This window comes from Notolabrus celidotus, chromosome 17 (genome assembly GCF_009762535.1).
Source record: "Notolabrus celidotus isolate fNotCel1 chromosome 17, fNotCel1.pri, whole genome shotgun sequence".
Classification (NCBI taxonomy): Eukaryota; Metazoa; Chordata; class Actinopteri; order Labriformes; family Labridae; genus Notolabrus; species Notolabrus celidotus.
The window spans coordinates 31,472,930-31,491,030 of NC_048288.1; the positions used below are offsets into that span (position 1 = coordinate 31,472,930).

At 43.3% G+C, this 18,101-nt stretch overlaps 1 protein-coding gene across 1 annotated transcript in view; it reads right to left on the reverse strand.

Moving 5' to 3' along the window:
* LOC117829359 (sodium channel protein type 2 subunit alpha-like) overlaps window positions 1–18,101 on the reverse strand; it is a 90,316-nt gene that overhangs the window by 8,971 nt on the left and 63,244 nt on the right. The window contains exons 15-18 of the mRNA XM_034706992.1: window positions 16,002–16,091; window positions 15,800–15,922; window positions 14,772–14,903; window positions 8,150–8,425 (exon numbers count right to left, since the gene is read on the reverse strand). Of these exons, the coding sequence (XP_034562883.1) occupies window positions 8,150–8,425; window positions 14,772–14,903; window positions 15,800–15,922; window positions 16,002–16,091 (621 nt within the window). The remainder of the gene's footprint in view (window positions 1–8,149; window positions 8,426–14,771; window positions 14,904–15,799; window positions 15,923–16,001; window positions 16,092–18,101) is intronic.

The window sequence follows — 18,101 nt, forward strand, 5'->3', positions numbered from 1 at the left end:
GATACTGTGTTGATGTGGTTTTGAAGTGATACTGTGTTGATGTGGTTTTGTAGTGATACTGTGTTGATGTGGTTTTGTAGTGATACTGTGTTGATGTGGTTTTGTTGTGATACTGTGTTGATGTGGTTTTGTAGTGATACTGTGTTGATGTGGTTTTGTAGTGATACTGTGTTGATGTGGTTTTGTAGTGATACTGTGTTGATGTGGTTTTGTAGTGATACTGTGTTGATGTGGTTTTGTAGTGATACTGTGTTGATGTGGTTTTGTAGTGATACTGTGTTGATGTGGTTTTGTAGTGATACTGTGTTGAGGCCCTCTAAATTCAGCTCGATCTTGTTCCTGTGACGACTCTCATCTTTGTTAATGTTGTTTTTACATTTGTTCAAATTCTCAGTTAGAGCTCGTAATCTTTTACAGCGTGCCCCCTCTCGCTCACATCTGACAGACCATAATAATAACAGGTGTTAGGTAACCCCTGGCGACATACTGATTTCAGGTCTGAGTGATGGACGCCGGTCGCCCACACAGACCAAAGAATCCTGTTTCTTCACATCTGCTCTCCTTCCACCCTTTTCTCTTATAATCTCAATCTCATGTCCCCGCCCACTGGAGAAGGGAAGTCCATAAAAGGACTTGTCGATCATTCATTGAGAAAAACAGTGTCGGTGTTTCCATGGTGCTCTGACTCTCTCCCTCTCTGCGTGTCTTCTAATTTTCTGCTAAAACGAGAAGGCTGCACTGAGATCCCTTTTGTTCAGCTATTCACTGGAGTGCAGGAAATGTGCAGGTCGTCATCGCGGTTACAGGGATGCAGAGAAACTCAGAACACACTTGACACACAAAAAGAAAAACAGGAAACAGGAGCTCCGAGTTCACCTGCAGCTTTCACTGAGATGTTGCTGGTTAAGCCGACAGGATGAGGACACCTGTTTGGATCTATACATTTAGTGCCACACAGAAGACCTGAAGATTACACTTTACATATTCATATTTTACAGTTTGGTTTTTGTTGTTGCTGTGAAACAAAAATCACAGTTTGGACTTTTTATTTTATGAACTGTAAACGAAAAAGTTTGAAGTCATTAAAGCTTGTTTTCATGGCTGCAGGGTGGAGGTCAAGTTATTCTGCAAAACAGGTTAAATACTCTGCAGGACAGTTAAAGGGATTAATAGGTCACCAAAAATATTCATTTGCAGGTTTTAAAACATTTTTGCTACTTTGCAAATTGGGCACACCTTCCTCTCTATTGTATTTTGTGAGATAGTGAATTTTGTTTAATTTTTTGTATTCAGTATTTGTATTATTTTTAAATTATTTACACATTTAGCAATCTGGGAAGCACTGACTCATTCTGTAATGAAAAAGTGTGATAAATATGTGGTGTTATTTATTTTACTTCTTAATTTGTTCTTGGTATTTTAATTCCTATCATTATTATTTGTTAGTTTATTTATTCATGAATTTTTGTATAATTATTATTTTCATGTGTGTGTATGTATGTATGTGTATATATGTATGGATATATATTTGTATTTTTATACTTATTGCTCTTTAACGTTTTCCAATTATACATTTTTTGATATTAACTTATTCATCTTATTATAGTTTCACTATTCTTTATTTTCCTGCTTTAGTATTTATTAATCTCTTATTTTAAATTATCATCACATTTTATTATTGGCTGGTTTTTTCATTCATTAACTTTTTGTGTTTCTTATACAAAAACATGTCTTACTTAAATTGTTTACATTGATCTTTGGTTTGTAATGTGTAAAAAGCGAGATATAAACTAGAAAAATGAGAGCTGCAGAAAAGTTATGATCACGCTGAAGATGTAAAAAAAAAAAAAGCTAAAAAAGAAAATAATCTTGAGATGATGAAGATCAATGAATGATGCTGTCGATGATAAGGATGATGTTAACGATAAAGATTAAGCTCATGACAGTGTTGATAATGCTTAAAATACAAAGATGATGCTTTGAATGTAAAAAATGTTAAAAATAATGATGATAATTATCATCTAAGGATGATAATGATTAGACTTTTTATAATCAGGATGACGCTGAAGTAACAATGATAATGTTGAAAGTGATAAACACTGATCATAAAGATTATGATGAAGATGAGATGAAAGGACTGAAGAGGACAAAGATGAAGGCGTACACAACTGAGATGAGGCCAGAAATGATGAAGATGATACTAATGATGATGAAGAGGATGCTGTAAATGATGCTGTGGATGCTGTAAATGATGAAGATGATGCTGTAAATGATAAAGATGATACTAATGATGATGAAGAGGATGCTGTAAATGATGCTGTGGATGCTGTAAATGATGAAGAGGATGCTGTAAATGATAAAGATGATACTAATGATGATGAAGAGGATGCTGTAAATGATGCTGTGGATGCTGTAAATGATGAAGATGATGCTGTAAATGATGAAGATGATACTAATGATGAAGAGGATGCTGTAAATGATGAAGAGGATGCTGTAAATGATGAAGATGATACTAATGATGATGAAGAGGATGCTGTAAATGATGAAGATGATACTAATGATAATGAAGATGATGCTGTAAATGATGAAGATGATACTAATGATGATGAAGAGGATGCTGTGAATGATGAAGATGATACTAATGATGATGAAGAGGATGCTGTAAATAATGAAGATGATGCTGTAAATGATGAAGATGATACTAATGATGATGAAGAGGATGCTGTAAATGATGAAGATGATGCTGTAAAGGATGAAGACAATGCTGTGAATGATGAAGATGATACTAATGATGATGAAGAGGATACTAATGATGATGAAGAGGATACTAATGATGATGAAGAGGATACTAATGATTATGAAGATGATGCTAATGATTATGAAGATGATGCTGTAAAGGATGAAGACAATGCTGTGAATGATGAAGAGGATACTAATGATTATGAAGATGATGCTAATGATTATGAAGATGATGCTGTAAAGGATGAAGACAATGCTGTGAATGATGAAGAGGATACTAATGATGATGAAGATGATACTAATGATGATGAAGAGGATACTAATGATGATGAAGAGGATACTAATGATTATGAAGATGATGCTGTAAAAGATGAAGATGATGTGTAAAGGATGATAGAGATGATGAAGACAATGCTGTGAATGATTATGAAGATGACAAAGGTTGTGTTGAATGTGATGAAGATGATGCTGTAAATGATGAAGAGGATGCTGTAAATGATGAAGATGATGCTGTAAATGATGAAGATGATACTAATGATGATGAAGAGGATGCTGTAAATGATGAAGAGGATGCTGTAAATGATGAAGAGGACAAAGGTTGTGTTGAATGTGATGAAGATGATGTGTAAAGGATGATAGAGATGATGAAGACAATGCTGTGAATGATTATGAAGATGACAAAGGTTGTGTTGAATGTGATGAAGATGATGCTGTAAATGATGAAGATGATACTAATGATGATGAAGATGATGCTGTAAATGATGAAGATGATGCTGTAAATGATGAAGATGATGCAGAGCTGTAAGATGTGCTGTATGAGTCAAAGTAAATGCTCAGGTTTACTGAGGTCATGCATAAAAAAAGATATAATTATTGTTATTATAATTAAATTTGTGAAGTTTTGGAGGAAAGGTAAAAGAAGAATTTAACATATTTTTGTCTACATTTTATTTTAATAATTTTTGCCGTTTATTCATTTTCAGTTTTCTTCTTCTTGAGAAGTTTTCATCTTGAATTATTCCACCGTCCACTGCTCCCGACACAGAGCTCTCTCCGTCTGTTATTTCTCTTTTTTGCAGTGTGCAGCTATTTCCAGATTGCTAATGGGAGGGTTGCCCCGCCAACCATTGCCATGCCGACGAGTCAAACACAGAGAGATGCTGAGCGACTCGCCGCCACAGAAACGCACTCTGACAGCCATTATGTTCTCAGCTGCAGAGGCTGAAGTAGCTTTTAAAAACTTCTCTGTGATTTTTCTCCCATTACACTCTTCCCTCCTTTATTCCTCACATTCATCCCTCGCTCTTCTTCCTCTCCTTTCTTTCTCATATTTCCTCCATCCTGCAGCAGAATCCCTCGGGTTGGTTCGATGATACACTGACTCTTCTAACATGTATGATGTTGAAGTTAGAGCCCGTCTGTTAACATGAAGGCGGCGCGCTGCGTGACCGCAGCCTGCCAGCAGAGGGCGATACAGCTGTCCCACACCTGTCCATCCTCTCTTTCCCTCCTTTGTTACAATCCTTCGTCATCCCTCCATCTCTCTTCTTGCTGTTTCTGTCTTTCCATTTGTTTCTGAAACCTTTATTTTCTTACTCTACTTTCTCTCTCTCTCCTTCCATCTCTCCATTTCCCTCCCACTTGGCTGGAGTCGCTCTAAAAATAAAAGCCTCTCAGACGCTGATTGATTGGAGGCTCTCAGGACTCCCGTGGTGGGCGGCAGAGAGCGAGAAAGAAAAGAGAGAAAGGCGGGAAACGAATGCTCGGAGGAAGGAAAGTAAAGTGATGGAGAGATGGAAAGACTCATCGGAGGAAAGGTGGCGATGCAGTGGCTGTAATTTGCTTTTCTCAAGTTGCGTTTAATAACGAAGGATGGAGACAAGGAGGGATGGAGGGAAGAGAGGGAGAGAAATGAAATGGAGGACGGTGGTTAGATGAGAAAGAGGAAGAAAATGTGGGAAAAGCAGGAGAGAGGGATGGAAATTAAGAAACGGAGTGATAGTTTTGTCATTTTCAGTCTTTGATTTCCTGATTTCACCCTCTCATGTCATCTCATGACCGACGACACGTCAAAGTTTTACTTAAAGTCAGGCGAACACATCCAGCAGATAACGCAGTTTGATTTTGTCATGTTCAGAATGAAGGGATGAAAGATAGAAAGAAAAGGAATGGAGGAGTGGAGGGATCATTTATGATAATGGGACAAACAGAGGCGTAAAAAAATGGTGAAAAAGGTCGACTCGACCCGAGGGGAGAAAAGAAAGTCCACACAAAATAAAAGGTGTGTAGATAACGCTCCAAACGAAGCGTCCTCATGATCTCATTTTGACTCATTCATCGTTCTTTCTGTTCATTTCATCCTCACAGATGACGGTTTACTCTTTGAGATGATGTTTGAAAGACTTTCTAACACTCAGAATGTTAATGTTTGAGAAAAACTCAACAGTCAAACCTCAAGAATTAAAATAGTTATAAGATCAGCAGATTCTCATCGGTCTGTCACTCCAGAGATTCCTCACATGAATCATATTCTTACCTGTTCATGAGTTTGATTTCAGAATAGGAAGTATTTCAGGGAACGAGGGAGGGATGCAGAGAGAGAGAAAAGAGAAAGGGATGGAGCAGTGGAGAGGAACAAAAGCTAACAGGACACATGGAGACAAAGAGAGTGAAGGAGGCTGAGAGCAGGAGTGGAGAGTCAGAAGGTAGGGAGATGGAGAGCAGGTGTGGGAGGGAAATGAAGGCTCAAGACAGCAAATGGACGGAACGAAAGAAGAGACGGAGGGGAGCGGATCTCAATCCTCCTACGACTCGTGGAGGAGACCCGGTTTTAATTTGTTTGAAGTCGTCGTGGAGGAAGGAGACGACTTTTCACTCCCCGCCTCAGCGTCTTCTCCTGATGCTCTTTGTCTCTGCTGACAGATTCACTCAGAGCGCTGCTGGTGATCAAACAGCTCCTCACATCGTTTACTTAAAGGGTAATTCCACTTTTTAAAAAAACATTTTCAGCCAAATATCTTTTTTCATTCGTAGGGATGAAAAGTTCTGATATGGCTCCTGGAGATCACCAAACGTAGTCCTTCGCAGGGAACCCTAAAAGAACAGGAACTACTCGTTCATCATGCCTCATCCCTTCCTTGTTACCCGGCCTCGTTAAATGATTGATTGTGATTGGTCAGAACCCAATAACAGTGGTGATCACGTCTCAGGAGCAAAACCAACGCTAAGGACAACCTGATCACATATCATAACAAATCAATCTGTGGCACATTCCCCCTCTGCCTGTTGACACTGTGGTAAATACCTTCGAATGGAATGGAACGGAACAGAAGAGATCAAAGCAGAATAGAATGGAGTGGAAGAGATCAAAGCAGAATGGAATGGAATGGGAGAGATCAAAGCAGAATGGAATGGAGTGGAAGAGATCAAAGCAGAATGGAATGGGAGAGATCAAAGCAGAATGGAATGGAATGGAAGAGATCAAAGCAGAATGGAATGGAATGGGAGAGATCAAAGCAGAATGGAATGGAATGGGAGAGATCAAAGCAGAATGGAATGGAGTGGAAGAGATCAAAGCAGAATGGAATGGAATGGGAGAGATCAAAGCAGAATGGAATAGAGTGGAAGAGATCACAGCAGAATGGAATGGGAGAGATCAAAGCAGAATAGAATGGAATGGGAGAGATCAAAGCAGAATGGAATAGAGTGGAAGAGATCACAGCAGAATGGAATGGGAGAGATCAAAGCAGAATAGAATGGAATGGGAGAGATCAAAGCAGAATAGAATGGGAGAGATCACAGCAGAATGGAATGGGAGAGATCAAAGCAGGGTAGAATAGAATGGGAGAGATCAAAACAGAATGGAATGGAACTGAACAGATCAGTTAAAAGCAGAATAGAATGGGAGAGATCAAAGCAGAATGGAATGGAGTGGAAGAGATCAAAGCAGAATGGAATGGAGTGGAAGAGATCAAAGCAGAATGGAATGGAATGGGAGAGATCAAAGCAGAATGGAATAGAGTGGAAGAGATCACAGCAGAATGGAATGGGAGAGATCAAAGCAGAATAGAATGGAATGGGAGAGATCAAAGCAGAATGGAATAGAGTGGAAGAGATCACAGCAGAATGGAATGGGAGAGATCAAAGCAGAATAGAATGGAATGGGAGAGATCAAAGCAGAATAGAATGGGAGAGATCACAGCAGAATGGAATGGGAGAGATCAAAGCAGGGTAGAATAGAATGGGAGAGATCAAAACAGAATGGAATGGAACTGAACAGATCAGATCAAAGCAGAATAGAATGGGAGAGATCAAAGCAGAATAGAATGGAACTGAACAGATCAAAGCAGAATGGAATGGATGGGAGAGATCAAAGCAGAATGGAATGGAACTTAACAGATCAAAGCAGAGTAGAATGGAATGGATCTAACTGATCAAAGCCAAAGAACAACAGAGATCAATTCTAGAATGCAAAAGCAACAACGGGAACAACCTGATCACACACACGTCATATATCAAATCACTCCACAGAAAGTAGTCCGTCTCTTCCCCCCTCTGCCTGTTGACACTGTGGTAAAAACGTTAGTGTTGCCCCTCGCTGGTCTTGAGAGTGGGGATAGATGTGAGAGCAGCCTGAGGAGCTACTGAACCCCAACATAAGACCACTCATAAGAAAGCTGAGTCATAAATTCATGTAGAGAGGGGAGATTTTAGAGTACTGGATTCCATAAATGTGGGGGAGAAGCGGTTTAAGAAAAGAAACAAAGACTGATTTAAGTTGAAGAGATTTAAAGAACACACATTGTGTTTCAGTGTTACCTTCATGGGAGCTGGGATCTGAGACACAGACCAGCAGTAGTCATGTCTGAGGGGAAACCAGGAGGGAGTTTTGTTGAACGGATTAAGAGAACAGTATGTGAGGTGATAATATTTCTTTGTGTTCCAGACCTGTGGCAGGAGAAGCCTCAGCCCACGCTCAGAGGTGATTTTAAGTGACTAAAAGCCTCTTAAAAGGCTCCTAATGAATGGTGATTCACTCTGCAGTAAACACTCCTCTCTGATTACCGCCTGACACACAGACATTACTGAAGCTGTTTTAATGATGCTCACAAAAAGTGCAGCAGAAGTTTCTCGACTAGTGTGGGATTCTCTGATGTGTCAGGTGATCAAATCCTCCGCGGTCTCTCTCTGATCTGAAGCTGGACCCAGAAATTAGCTGCACGGCTTTAATAGCTCGTGACATACGGCACGTATCAACTCCAGGGCCCAGCTGATACCGTAATGTTTGGTGTTTGAGATGAGCTTTTGATACCTGATCTAAAAAGCTGCGTCTTATTTACCGATGTGATCAGTAAACCAGAGTACAGAGAGGTGTGAATGTGCCAACACAACCTCAGAGCGAGTCTCTCACCACTTGCAGCAGAGCGAGGTATCCGGCCCCCACGTTGTCGAAGTTGACCTTGACTTTGGTCCAGTAGTACTGCGAGGTGTCGTTGAGCGCCTCGCAGTCCGACTTGTTGTTGATGAAGGCGGCCTCGTAGATGTAACCGGTGCGGTTGACGCAGCGGCCGAACTTCCCGGCGAACAAGTTGACGCCCATGATGCTGAAGATGAGCCAGAAGATGAGGCAGACCAGGAGCACGTTCATGATGGAGGGAATCGCCCCGATCAGAGCGTTCACCACAACCTGCGCCGACACAGACACACACCGTCACACACCGTCACACACCGTCACACACCGTCACACACGTACAAAGATATTACACACTTATATATCACCTTAGAGCTCTGAACATAAAGATTGAGTCTGTTAAACAATCAGAGAGAATAAACACCAACGTAAGAGTGTATGGGTCCTACCTCAGAGTCAGCTAAGTGACAAACTCAGGGCGGAAAAATGCAGTTCCCCAAGTGTCCACTAGAGGCTGGCCCCAAAAGTGAGTAAGTCCCCATAGAGCCCCATGTGAACCCAGCAGAAACAAACATGTTTAACGCCTGGTACAAAAAAAAGTGGCTTGTTTCTTTATTCTAACTGTATGGGACTGAATGATCTATATAACTCTGCTGCATATATAATAATAAAAAGGCTGTATGGTGATTAACTGACTTCAAGTGGCCACTGAAGGAACTGCAGTGTTTTTGTGCTTAAATTAGCCTCAGTTTGCTAAAACACAGGCACCACAAATCTACCTGCCCGTCAACTCAGTCATCACTGAGTCATGCTTGATTATGCAAAACTGTAGAGTCTTTAATATTAGAAAATAAGACAAAAACTGTTTTAGTACCAGGCTGTAAAAATGTTAACGTTTTAACATGCGGCTCTATGAGGACTGACTCACTTTTGGAGTCAGCCTCTAGTGGACACTCCCAGAGTTTTTGGGACTTCATATTTCAACACCACATGGTCGCTGCTTTGAGTAATCTCACCAAAAAGCTTGACATCAGTTCATGTGAATTTTAAACTACAAGAAGTGTGTTTTTAGGACATAACAGCTGGTGTTATTAAACATGTGTTAACTGTCATAGTTTTATCTTCTGTAGGATTTCTGTGTCACCATGTTGAGTGAGGCTTCAGACCTAAACTGTTTTTTGAACCAGGCTGTAAACATGTTTATTTCTGCTGGAAACATCGTCTTCTTTGAATGGGTGTGTATGTGGTTTCCTGTGTTTCTGCAGCCAGCCTCTAGTGGACGCTTGAGGAACTGCAGTTTTTAAAACTTCCGCATTGGCTTCACATATTAAAGGTGACATATCACGCTTTTTTCATCAACATATATTGGTCTAAGAGGTCCCCAAAACATGTCTTTAAAGTTTATGCTCATAAAAACACTTTGAAATCAGATTCTGGTCTGCCTGAAAACCCCTCTTCTTCAGTCCTCCTCAGAACAGGCTGTTTTCTCTCTGACCACGCCCCCTCAGGAAGTGGGTGTGGCCTCAGCTCTCCAGCACGTTGATCTAATGTTTACATGTTGGCTGAATATACACGGCTGCTCACAGACCCGCGTTACTTCAACCCTCTGAATCTGATCCAGAATCTGATCCTGACGGAGAGGCGCCTGCAGCAGGACCTTTCTGAACCATTGGTCACAGATTTAGTGTTTCTTGTTGTTTTATTTGTCAGTATGTCGACGTGTGTCTTGGTACACAGCTACCAACATGTAGCTATGTGGCTATGCTAACTAGCGCTAGCACTTATCCATGAAAACTAAAAATCATCCACTAGATCTTCAAATCTGCAGACGTGGGGAGTCAAAGCGACCTTTGTGTTTATTAAGACAGCCTACAACTAGCATGCCTCCCTCCTAAGCTCCTTGTTAGCACACATGTGTGCAGGGAATGAAAAACGGAGGAGGGGTTGAGTTGTATTTTATACAGTCTATGGGCTGAACAAGCTCCGAGCTCTGACTTCCTGTTACAGACCGGATGGCGTTGTGACGTATGAAAAACACTGAAAACTGAAACGGCTGGTTTCAGCACACATTTACAGAAAGGTGGAGAAATCAGAACAGGGGCAGAATGGAGTCTTTGACTTTTCAGGGGGTTTGTAGACAGGGACACAGATTTCAGGGAGAGAACCATTAAAAAGTCCATTCTGCATGATATGTCACCTTTAAGATCAGACACATAAACGTTGATAGGCTATCTTATGCACGTATCAAAGCTGAGAAGCCCCGCCTCTCGTTTGGAGGGAATTTGGCTCTCACTATGAAAGATTCGGCGTCTCCTTCTCCGAGTCAAACTCAATAACTGATGATTGACTAGACAGGAAGTAGAATCCTGAGGAGCAGCGAAGGGTCAGGTGATTTTTCTTCCATCTTGAATTATAAATGAGAGAATCTTTAATACTGAATGTTTTGATTTGAACTAAATCAGGCACCGACACAAGCAATGAAACAAAGTGAAATACATTTCAAACAAACATGAGAGGTGTTAAAACTCCTGTTAAAAACTGATTCAACCCTAAAGTTTGAATCTGCTGCATCACTTGGATATCTCTCCTGATGAGCTGAATGAAGACGCGGAGTGGAAACTGTGTGTTGAATTAGAAACAGCAGGAGGAGAGCGGAGACACATTCCTGTCCTCCCTCACACTGAATCCTGGATTTCTGTTCAAACGTCTTCCTCCCTCACAGAGAGCGAGCGCTGAGTCAGCTGATGTCAGTAGAACATTAAAAAGAACTCCAACCCTCCTCTGCAGCCTTCCTCGTTATACCCACAATGCACTTTTTCTACCCAGAATCCCCTGCTGAGTGAGCAGCGTGGTGCTGAGCATGCAGCATTTGTAAATTGACATGAGCGCTAATCTTATTAGCCGGACAAAGAAGAGGAGAGGATCACGGGAGAGTGAAAGCGCAAAGTTTTTCTACCCAGCATGCAACGCAGGTCCTGGACCTGAGGTGACCCAGAGTCAGCGTCCTGCAGACCTCAGTCTGTGCGTTTCACACACCGTCTGAAACTGAAACTCCAGCGTCTCTTTCTCTTTGCTGGGAGGAAACTCAAGACTGAAGCATCCACAAAGATACCCTCAGTAAATCCACCACATGGGGTTTAAAGTCTGGGAATCAAACTGCAGGTCACATCAGTTCTTCATATCATCACGTGAGGATGGAGTGTTTGAAACTCACACGCTCATTTTTATTAACAGGTTTAGTTTTTCCAATAAGACAGAAAAGCTTTGTGCACGTCAGCGTGTCTGCAGTTTCTTCTCTTGCAGTCATTGAGTACGGTGGCCCGGAAGTTCAATGCATCTTTACAAAGGATGAAACGCTTCTACAAAGTTGGAGACAGATTTACAGTTTGGAAAACATTCTAATATTTTATTAAACAAAATGACTTTAAACACTTTTACCAAGAACAAAACAACTTCACAAAATCAGAATCACTTTTAAAGAGACGGAACATTTTTTACCAGAAACACATTTACAAACGACAGATTCTACCTGAAGAGGAACGAACCAAATACAGGAAGTGATCGAGTGAGCGGTTTGTTTAGACGGAGAGAAACGGACTGTCCTACCAATCACAGGTCAGTCTGATGTTCCTTTCAAAATAAAAGCCAAATGAAATTTGAAAAAATAGCAATAATTCTGGATATTTTCAATCAGAGATGATGAACAAATCATTATAGATAAGACTAATTTCAAATGGCTGATGTTTTAAATTTACCCATCAGATCAAGCTGTGATTGGCTGGATTACATTATGAGGTTGTTCACTATTAGTCTGGACTAAAATGAATCAGTGGAAACTGGGATTTGTTCATAATCCATCCATCCATCCATCCATCCATCCATCCATCCATCCATCCATCCATCCATCCATCCATCCATCCATCCATCCATCCATCCATCCATCCATCCATCCATTATCTTGACCACTTATCCCGTTAGGGGTCACGGGGGGCTGGAGCCTATCCCAGCTGGCTTTGGGCGGAAGGCAGGGTACACCCTGGACAGGTCGCCAACCTATCACAGGGCTAACACAGAGAGACAGACAACCATTCACACACACACTCACACCTACGGGCAATTTAGAGTGATCCATTAACCTGGTGAGCATGTTTCTGGACTGTCGGAGGAAGCCGGTGTACCCGGAGAGAACCCACGCATGCACAAGGAGAACATGCAAACTACACACAGAAAGGCACCTACTTGACCGGGGACTCGAACCAGGAACCTTCTCGCTGTGAGGCAACAGCGCTACCCACAGCCTTGTTTATAATCTCTGATTGAAAATATCCAGAATTATCGCTGTTTTTCAACTTTTGTTTGGCTTTTATTTTGAAAGGAAGCATCAGACTGACTTGTGATTGGTAGGACAGTCCGTTTCTCTCCGTCAAAACAAACCGATCACTTCCAGATGACTTCCTGTATTTGGTTTGTTCCTCCTCCGGTAGAATCTAAATGTGTTTCTGGTAAAAACGTTCCGTCTCTTTAAAAGTGTTTCGGATTTTGTAAATTTGTTTTGTTCTCGGTGAAAGTGTTTAAAGTCCTTTTGTTTTATAAAATGTTTTCCAAAATGTAAATTTGTCTCCAACGTTGTAAAAGCGTTTCATCATTTGGAAATCTGCATTGCACTTCCGGGCCACCGTTATGGGGCTCTAAGTACGAGGACTTCAGAGAGACGGGGACTGACATGCAGCTACAGGCCAGGGGTCAGAGGTGAACCTGAGGCCACTGAATGTCCCGGATGAGGTTCAGAATACTTTCAGTCTCATGATTGTGTCTTTGTGCAGACTGAGGTCTCTGCAGGACGCTGACTCTGAGGATACTTTAAGGACTGTAGACCCTTTCACACCTGCACCAAGCTCCTGAACATTTCCACATATTCAAACTTTTCTCCTGCCAAAATCCAAATAAGAAGTCAGGGGAAGATGACGTCTCAGTGTTATGTTTTTGCCTGAACCTGAGGAGATGCGTGTTTGAAAGGTGTGTTCCTGAACGTCTTTAACGGTCTCTGAATGTTCAGGAGTTTTGGTGTGAAAGGGGCTCAATACTGACAACATGAGCTGGAGACAGAGAGGAGGGAAACGTTCCCTCAGAGTTCACAGAGCTTCAGGTTTAGAAGGAAACAGTTTCACAGCTTAACGTTGAAACATGCCGCTGTTTGTTTTCTGAAAGAGAAAACCTCAGAGGAAGAATACATCACACGGGAACACTGACACAGAGATGAGATGAACCAATCAAAAAGCAGGAAACACAAAAAGGGGGCGGGGAGATAGAACAGGTGGGACCTTACAGGAGAAGCACTGTAAAAAAAAAAAGAGGTGGAGGGTTTTATCAAAACACACCTGGACACCAAAACAGAGACCATTAAAGGAACTGAGACGGAGCAGAAACACAACGAACCTGGAGGTTAGATTACTGTGATTCTCTTTCATCAGGCTGACCCAACAAGTCTCTAAAGACTCTTCAGCTGGTCCAAGACGCTGCAGCTCGAGTACTGACTAGAACTAGGAAGAGAGCTTCTCTACACTGACTCCCCATAAAACCTATTGTTACCCTATCACCCCTCTAGAACTCTACTCTCCCAACATGCAGGCCTGCTCATCGTACCTACAGTCTCTAAAAGTAGTATGGGAGGTAGAACCTTCAGTTATCAGGCCCCTCTCCTTTGGAATCATCTACCAGTCAGGGTCCGGGAGGCAGACACCCTCTCTACTTTTAAGAGTAGGCTTCAAACTTTCCTTTTTGATAAAGCTTATAGTTAGAGCTGGATCAGGCTTGGACCAGGTCTTAGTTCTGCTGCTATAGGCTTAGACTGACACACTGGGATCCTGTCTTTCCCTCTCTCTCCTCTCTCTGCCTGTCTCTTACTTAAACTCTTCCTGTCCCATTAAAGTTACTAACCATAGACCTTTCTGGAGTCCCTGAGCTCCCTTGTCTCGTAGGTTCCTCTGGATCTCTGCTGGAGATTCCTTTTTTGGGGTCTGTTATTCATCCTTTCTTTCTCTCTCTCCATGTTTCTTCATCCTTTATGTCTCCTTTTCTTATCCCGTCCTTTCCTTCTATCCTTTCCTTCCCCATTTCTTCTTCTCTTTTTCTTTCTTCTGGTCTCCCTCTCTTCTCTCTTTTCTTAGACCTTTCTGGAGTCCCTGAGCTCCCTTGTCTCGTAGGTTCCTCTGGATCTCTGCTGCTGTGGACGTGGTCCAGACTCCAGCTGCTACAACTACTACTATCCGTCTCCCCACTATCATCTCTCTCTCTCTTCATCTCCCTCTATCCCTCTCTCCAACCCGGTCTCAGCAGATGTGTGTCTAACATGAGTCTGGTCCTGCTGGAGGTTTCTGCCTGTTAAAGGAAGTTTGTCCTTGCCACTGTAACTTGCTAAATGCTGCAAAGTGCTCTGCTCATGGTGGATTAAGATGAGATCAGACTGAGTCCTGTCTGGAAGATGGGACTACGATCTAGACCTGCTCTGTTTGAAAGGAGTCTGAGGAGAACGTTTGAGTCCCCCTCTGGTCCTTGAGCAGTCTGGCTGATTCTGGATCAGGTGTCCAGGTGTGTTTGTTTTTGTGTTAATACTGACTCTTACCCTCATGCCTTCAAATCTGGAGAGGGCTCTGAGGGGCCGCAGTGCCCGCAGCGTCCGCAGGGACTTGATGGCTGCAAAGTCTGAATAACCCAACGTGTTAGCGACCAAACTGACCAACGAGACCTGGACGAGAGAGAGAGTGAGAGAGAGATAGAGAGAGTGTGAGAGAGAGAGAGAGAGAGAGAGAGGGGGAGAGAGAGAGAGAGAGATAGGGAGAGAGAGAGAGAGAGGGAGAGGATGGAAAGGATAGACAAAGAGAGAAGAAGAGGTAGAACAGATGGAGAGAGCAAGAAAGAGAGAAGCAGGACAGTTAACGTCTATTCTAGTAAAAGAGAAATAACCGGCCAATCAGGGCTGTGGGTTTAATCAGCTGACTCCTGCAGGAAAAGAGGAGGAAGAGGTGAAGAGGTGAGTGTTCAGAGGAGGTATCTTTGACTCCCTGAGCTCTGACCTGTGGAAAAAACACGTCTCTGTTAGTGAAGCGTCACCTTCGAGGTCCTTCCTTCAGACTGTGGGAGGAGGGAATCAGAACTTTACGTGGAGACACGAGGCTTACTCATAAAACACCAGAGACACAAAAACATCGTCTCTCCATGAGTCCTGAAAGAAGACAGAGAAGCAGTTCATCAGGAAACTCTGCTCACTTCAAACCTGGGACATCTTTTTAATCTTCTGGGTCTGAATAAAAACACCAAAGTTTTAGAACAACAACACGAACAAGCCGACTGATCGAGAGAGCAGTGGACGAACTGTTTCTTTAACATGTTAGCACACTGCAGACGCTGCAGCCTGTTTCACTGCTGCAGGACTTTGAGTATTTCAGAATTATTCAGACCCAGAAGTATACAGAAATATAGCACTCAGGTTTGAAAGTAGCAGACTTCATTAGAGATCAGAGCCAACATACATGAACACCGTATCAAACCCAGAAACCGCAGAGTCTCTAAAACCCTCTAAAGCCGGCGAAGCCCCTCGTGAGCGTCTGAGGTCTCAGGTGTAGTGGGCGGGTGAGCTCAGCTTGTTCTTACCCTGATACCAGCGAAGCGGGACGCAGCCCGGAGAGGACGGAGGGCCCTGAACGTCCTCAGCACCCGCATGGCGGTGATCTGGTCCACAGAGATGTACTGAGCCAGCAGGCCCACCACTGAGATCTACAGGGCGTGGGTTACACAGGAGGCTGCTGAGTGGAGCTTTAAACGTGACTGAATCAGTTTACAGCTAACAGATTACCTGTGACCCCCCCCCCAAGGAGAAGCTTAGTCTAGACTCTAAAGTCTTGGTTCCACAGAAAGCGTGTCCGAAGCGTGATGTAGTGAAGTACTGACCGAGATCACACGGGAGAATCAAGATCACGTGACCACGACAATCAACACAGAGAGAAACGTTTGTCTTTGTGACGCTGATTTATCGCTCTTCTGGATCTCACTGCTACGACCATGAAAGAGCGTCCCGCCTGAAAACAGTTTCTCTCAGGTTCAAGTGTTTCTAATCATCCATCCATTTTCTTCCGCTTATCCGGGGTCGGGTCTCGGAGGCAACAGTCCAAACAGATCGACCTAGACGTCCCTCTCCCCAGCAACAGTTTCCAGCCCCTCCTGGGGAAGGCGATCCCAGACCAGGGGGGATATATAATCCATCAAACAAGTTCTGGGTCTACCCTGGGACCTTCTCCCAGTTGGACTTGCCTGGAACACCTCTAAAGGGAGGCGTCCGGGAGGCATCCTTATCAGATGCTGAACCACCTCAGCTGACTCCTTCCGACGCGACGGAGCAGCGGCTCTACTCCGAGCTCCTGACCCTCTCTCTGAGCCCAGACCCTCTTCAGAGGAAACTCATTTCAGCCGCTTGTATCTGAGATCTTATCCTTTCGATCAGGACCCACAGCTCATGACCGTAGGTGAGGGTTGGAACGTAGACCGACTAGTAAATTGAAAGCTTTGCCTCCCGGCTCAGCTCCCTCTTCACCACGACAGACCGGTACCACGCCTGCATAGCCGCTGACGCTGCACCAATCCGCCTGTCGATCTCACGCTGCATTTTACCCCCGGTCACGAACGAGACCCCGAGATACTGAACCTCCTTCATTTAGTGTTTTTAATGTATGTTTCCTTTAGTCTGAGTTACAAAGTTAACAGTGTTCAGTGGAGATCACTGGTTTGTGGCCGTGAACAACATATCTGATTCTTATGATCTGATATTTGGTTAGGAGTTTTTCTACGCAGTTTTATTTTGAAAGGATACAACTTCCTGTCAGCCTGGGAGCTAGCTCTATCAACAACAGACTCTTTAGCGAGTCGGAGCCGAGAGACGCTTCTGGTACACGCGGTGACTCGATCAGCACAGATCAGCTCCGGAGTGCGAGGAGCACCCAGAACACGCCACACACGCTCACTGTGGAACCAAGGCGTCACTGTGACCCCTATTCTCTCTCGATGTCCTAGGACGCTCAACAGATTTGGGTTTTTTCCACTCACAACAGGGCGGGCTTTGTTTCATGTGCCTCCATGAACGCTACCTGTCAATCAAAAGTAACCTTGCCAAACTCCTCCCCTTGCTTCCTGTTATCCATGACGCTAAACGGGACCATCGTTCACTAAATGAACATCATGAGGACAATGTTTACTGAGGGAATACATCAAGTCAAAGTAGCCTCCTTCTCCCATAGACTTCTATACAAGCAGACCAGTGTGGTCGCCCCCTGCTGGCCAACAGGGAGAATGCAGGTTTAAAGCACTTCACCTGAAAAACACGAGGCTACATCCATTTATTCTACAGTCTCTGCTCAGCTTCCTGCAGCTTCCGCCCCCTAGTGGCCAAAAACAGACGGGTACAGCTTTAAGTACAGGACGCTAATGTTTATGTCACCTCTCTCTCTCTCTCTCTCTCTCTCTATCTATCTCTCTCATGTCTCAGAGCTGCATAGTTAAACCTCAGTGACTCAACTCATCTCTTTTTCTCTCTTCGGGGCCATTACAGTCAAAATAAAAACGCCACACAACACGAAGAAACATTTATGAAGACGGGAGAGAGAGAGAGAGAGAGAGAGAGAGAGAGAGAGAGAGAGAGAGAGGGAGAGAGAGAGAGAGAGAGAGAGAGAGAGAGAAGGAGAGAGAGAGAGAGAGAGAGAAGAGAGAGAGAGAGAGAGAGAGAGAGAGAGAGAGAGAGAGAGAGAGAGAGAGGGGAGAGAGGAGAGAGACAGAGAGAGACAGAGAGAGAGAGAGAGGAGAGGAGAGAGAGAGAGAGAGAGAGAAGAGAGAGAGGAGAGAGAGAGAGAGAGAGGAGAGGGAGAGAGGAGAGAGAGAGAGAGAGAGAGAGAGAGAGAGAGAGAGA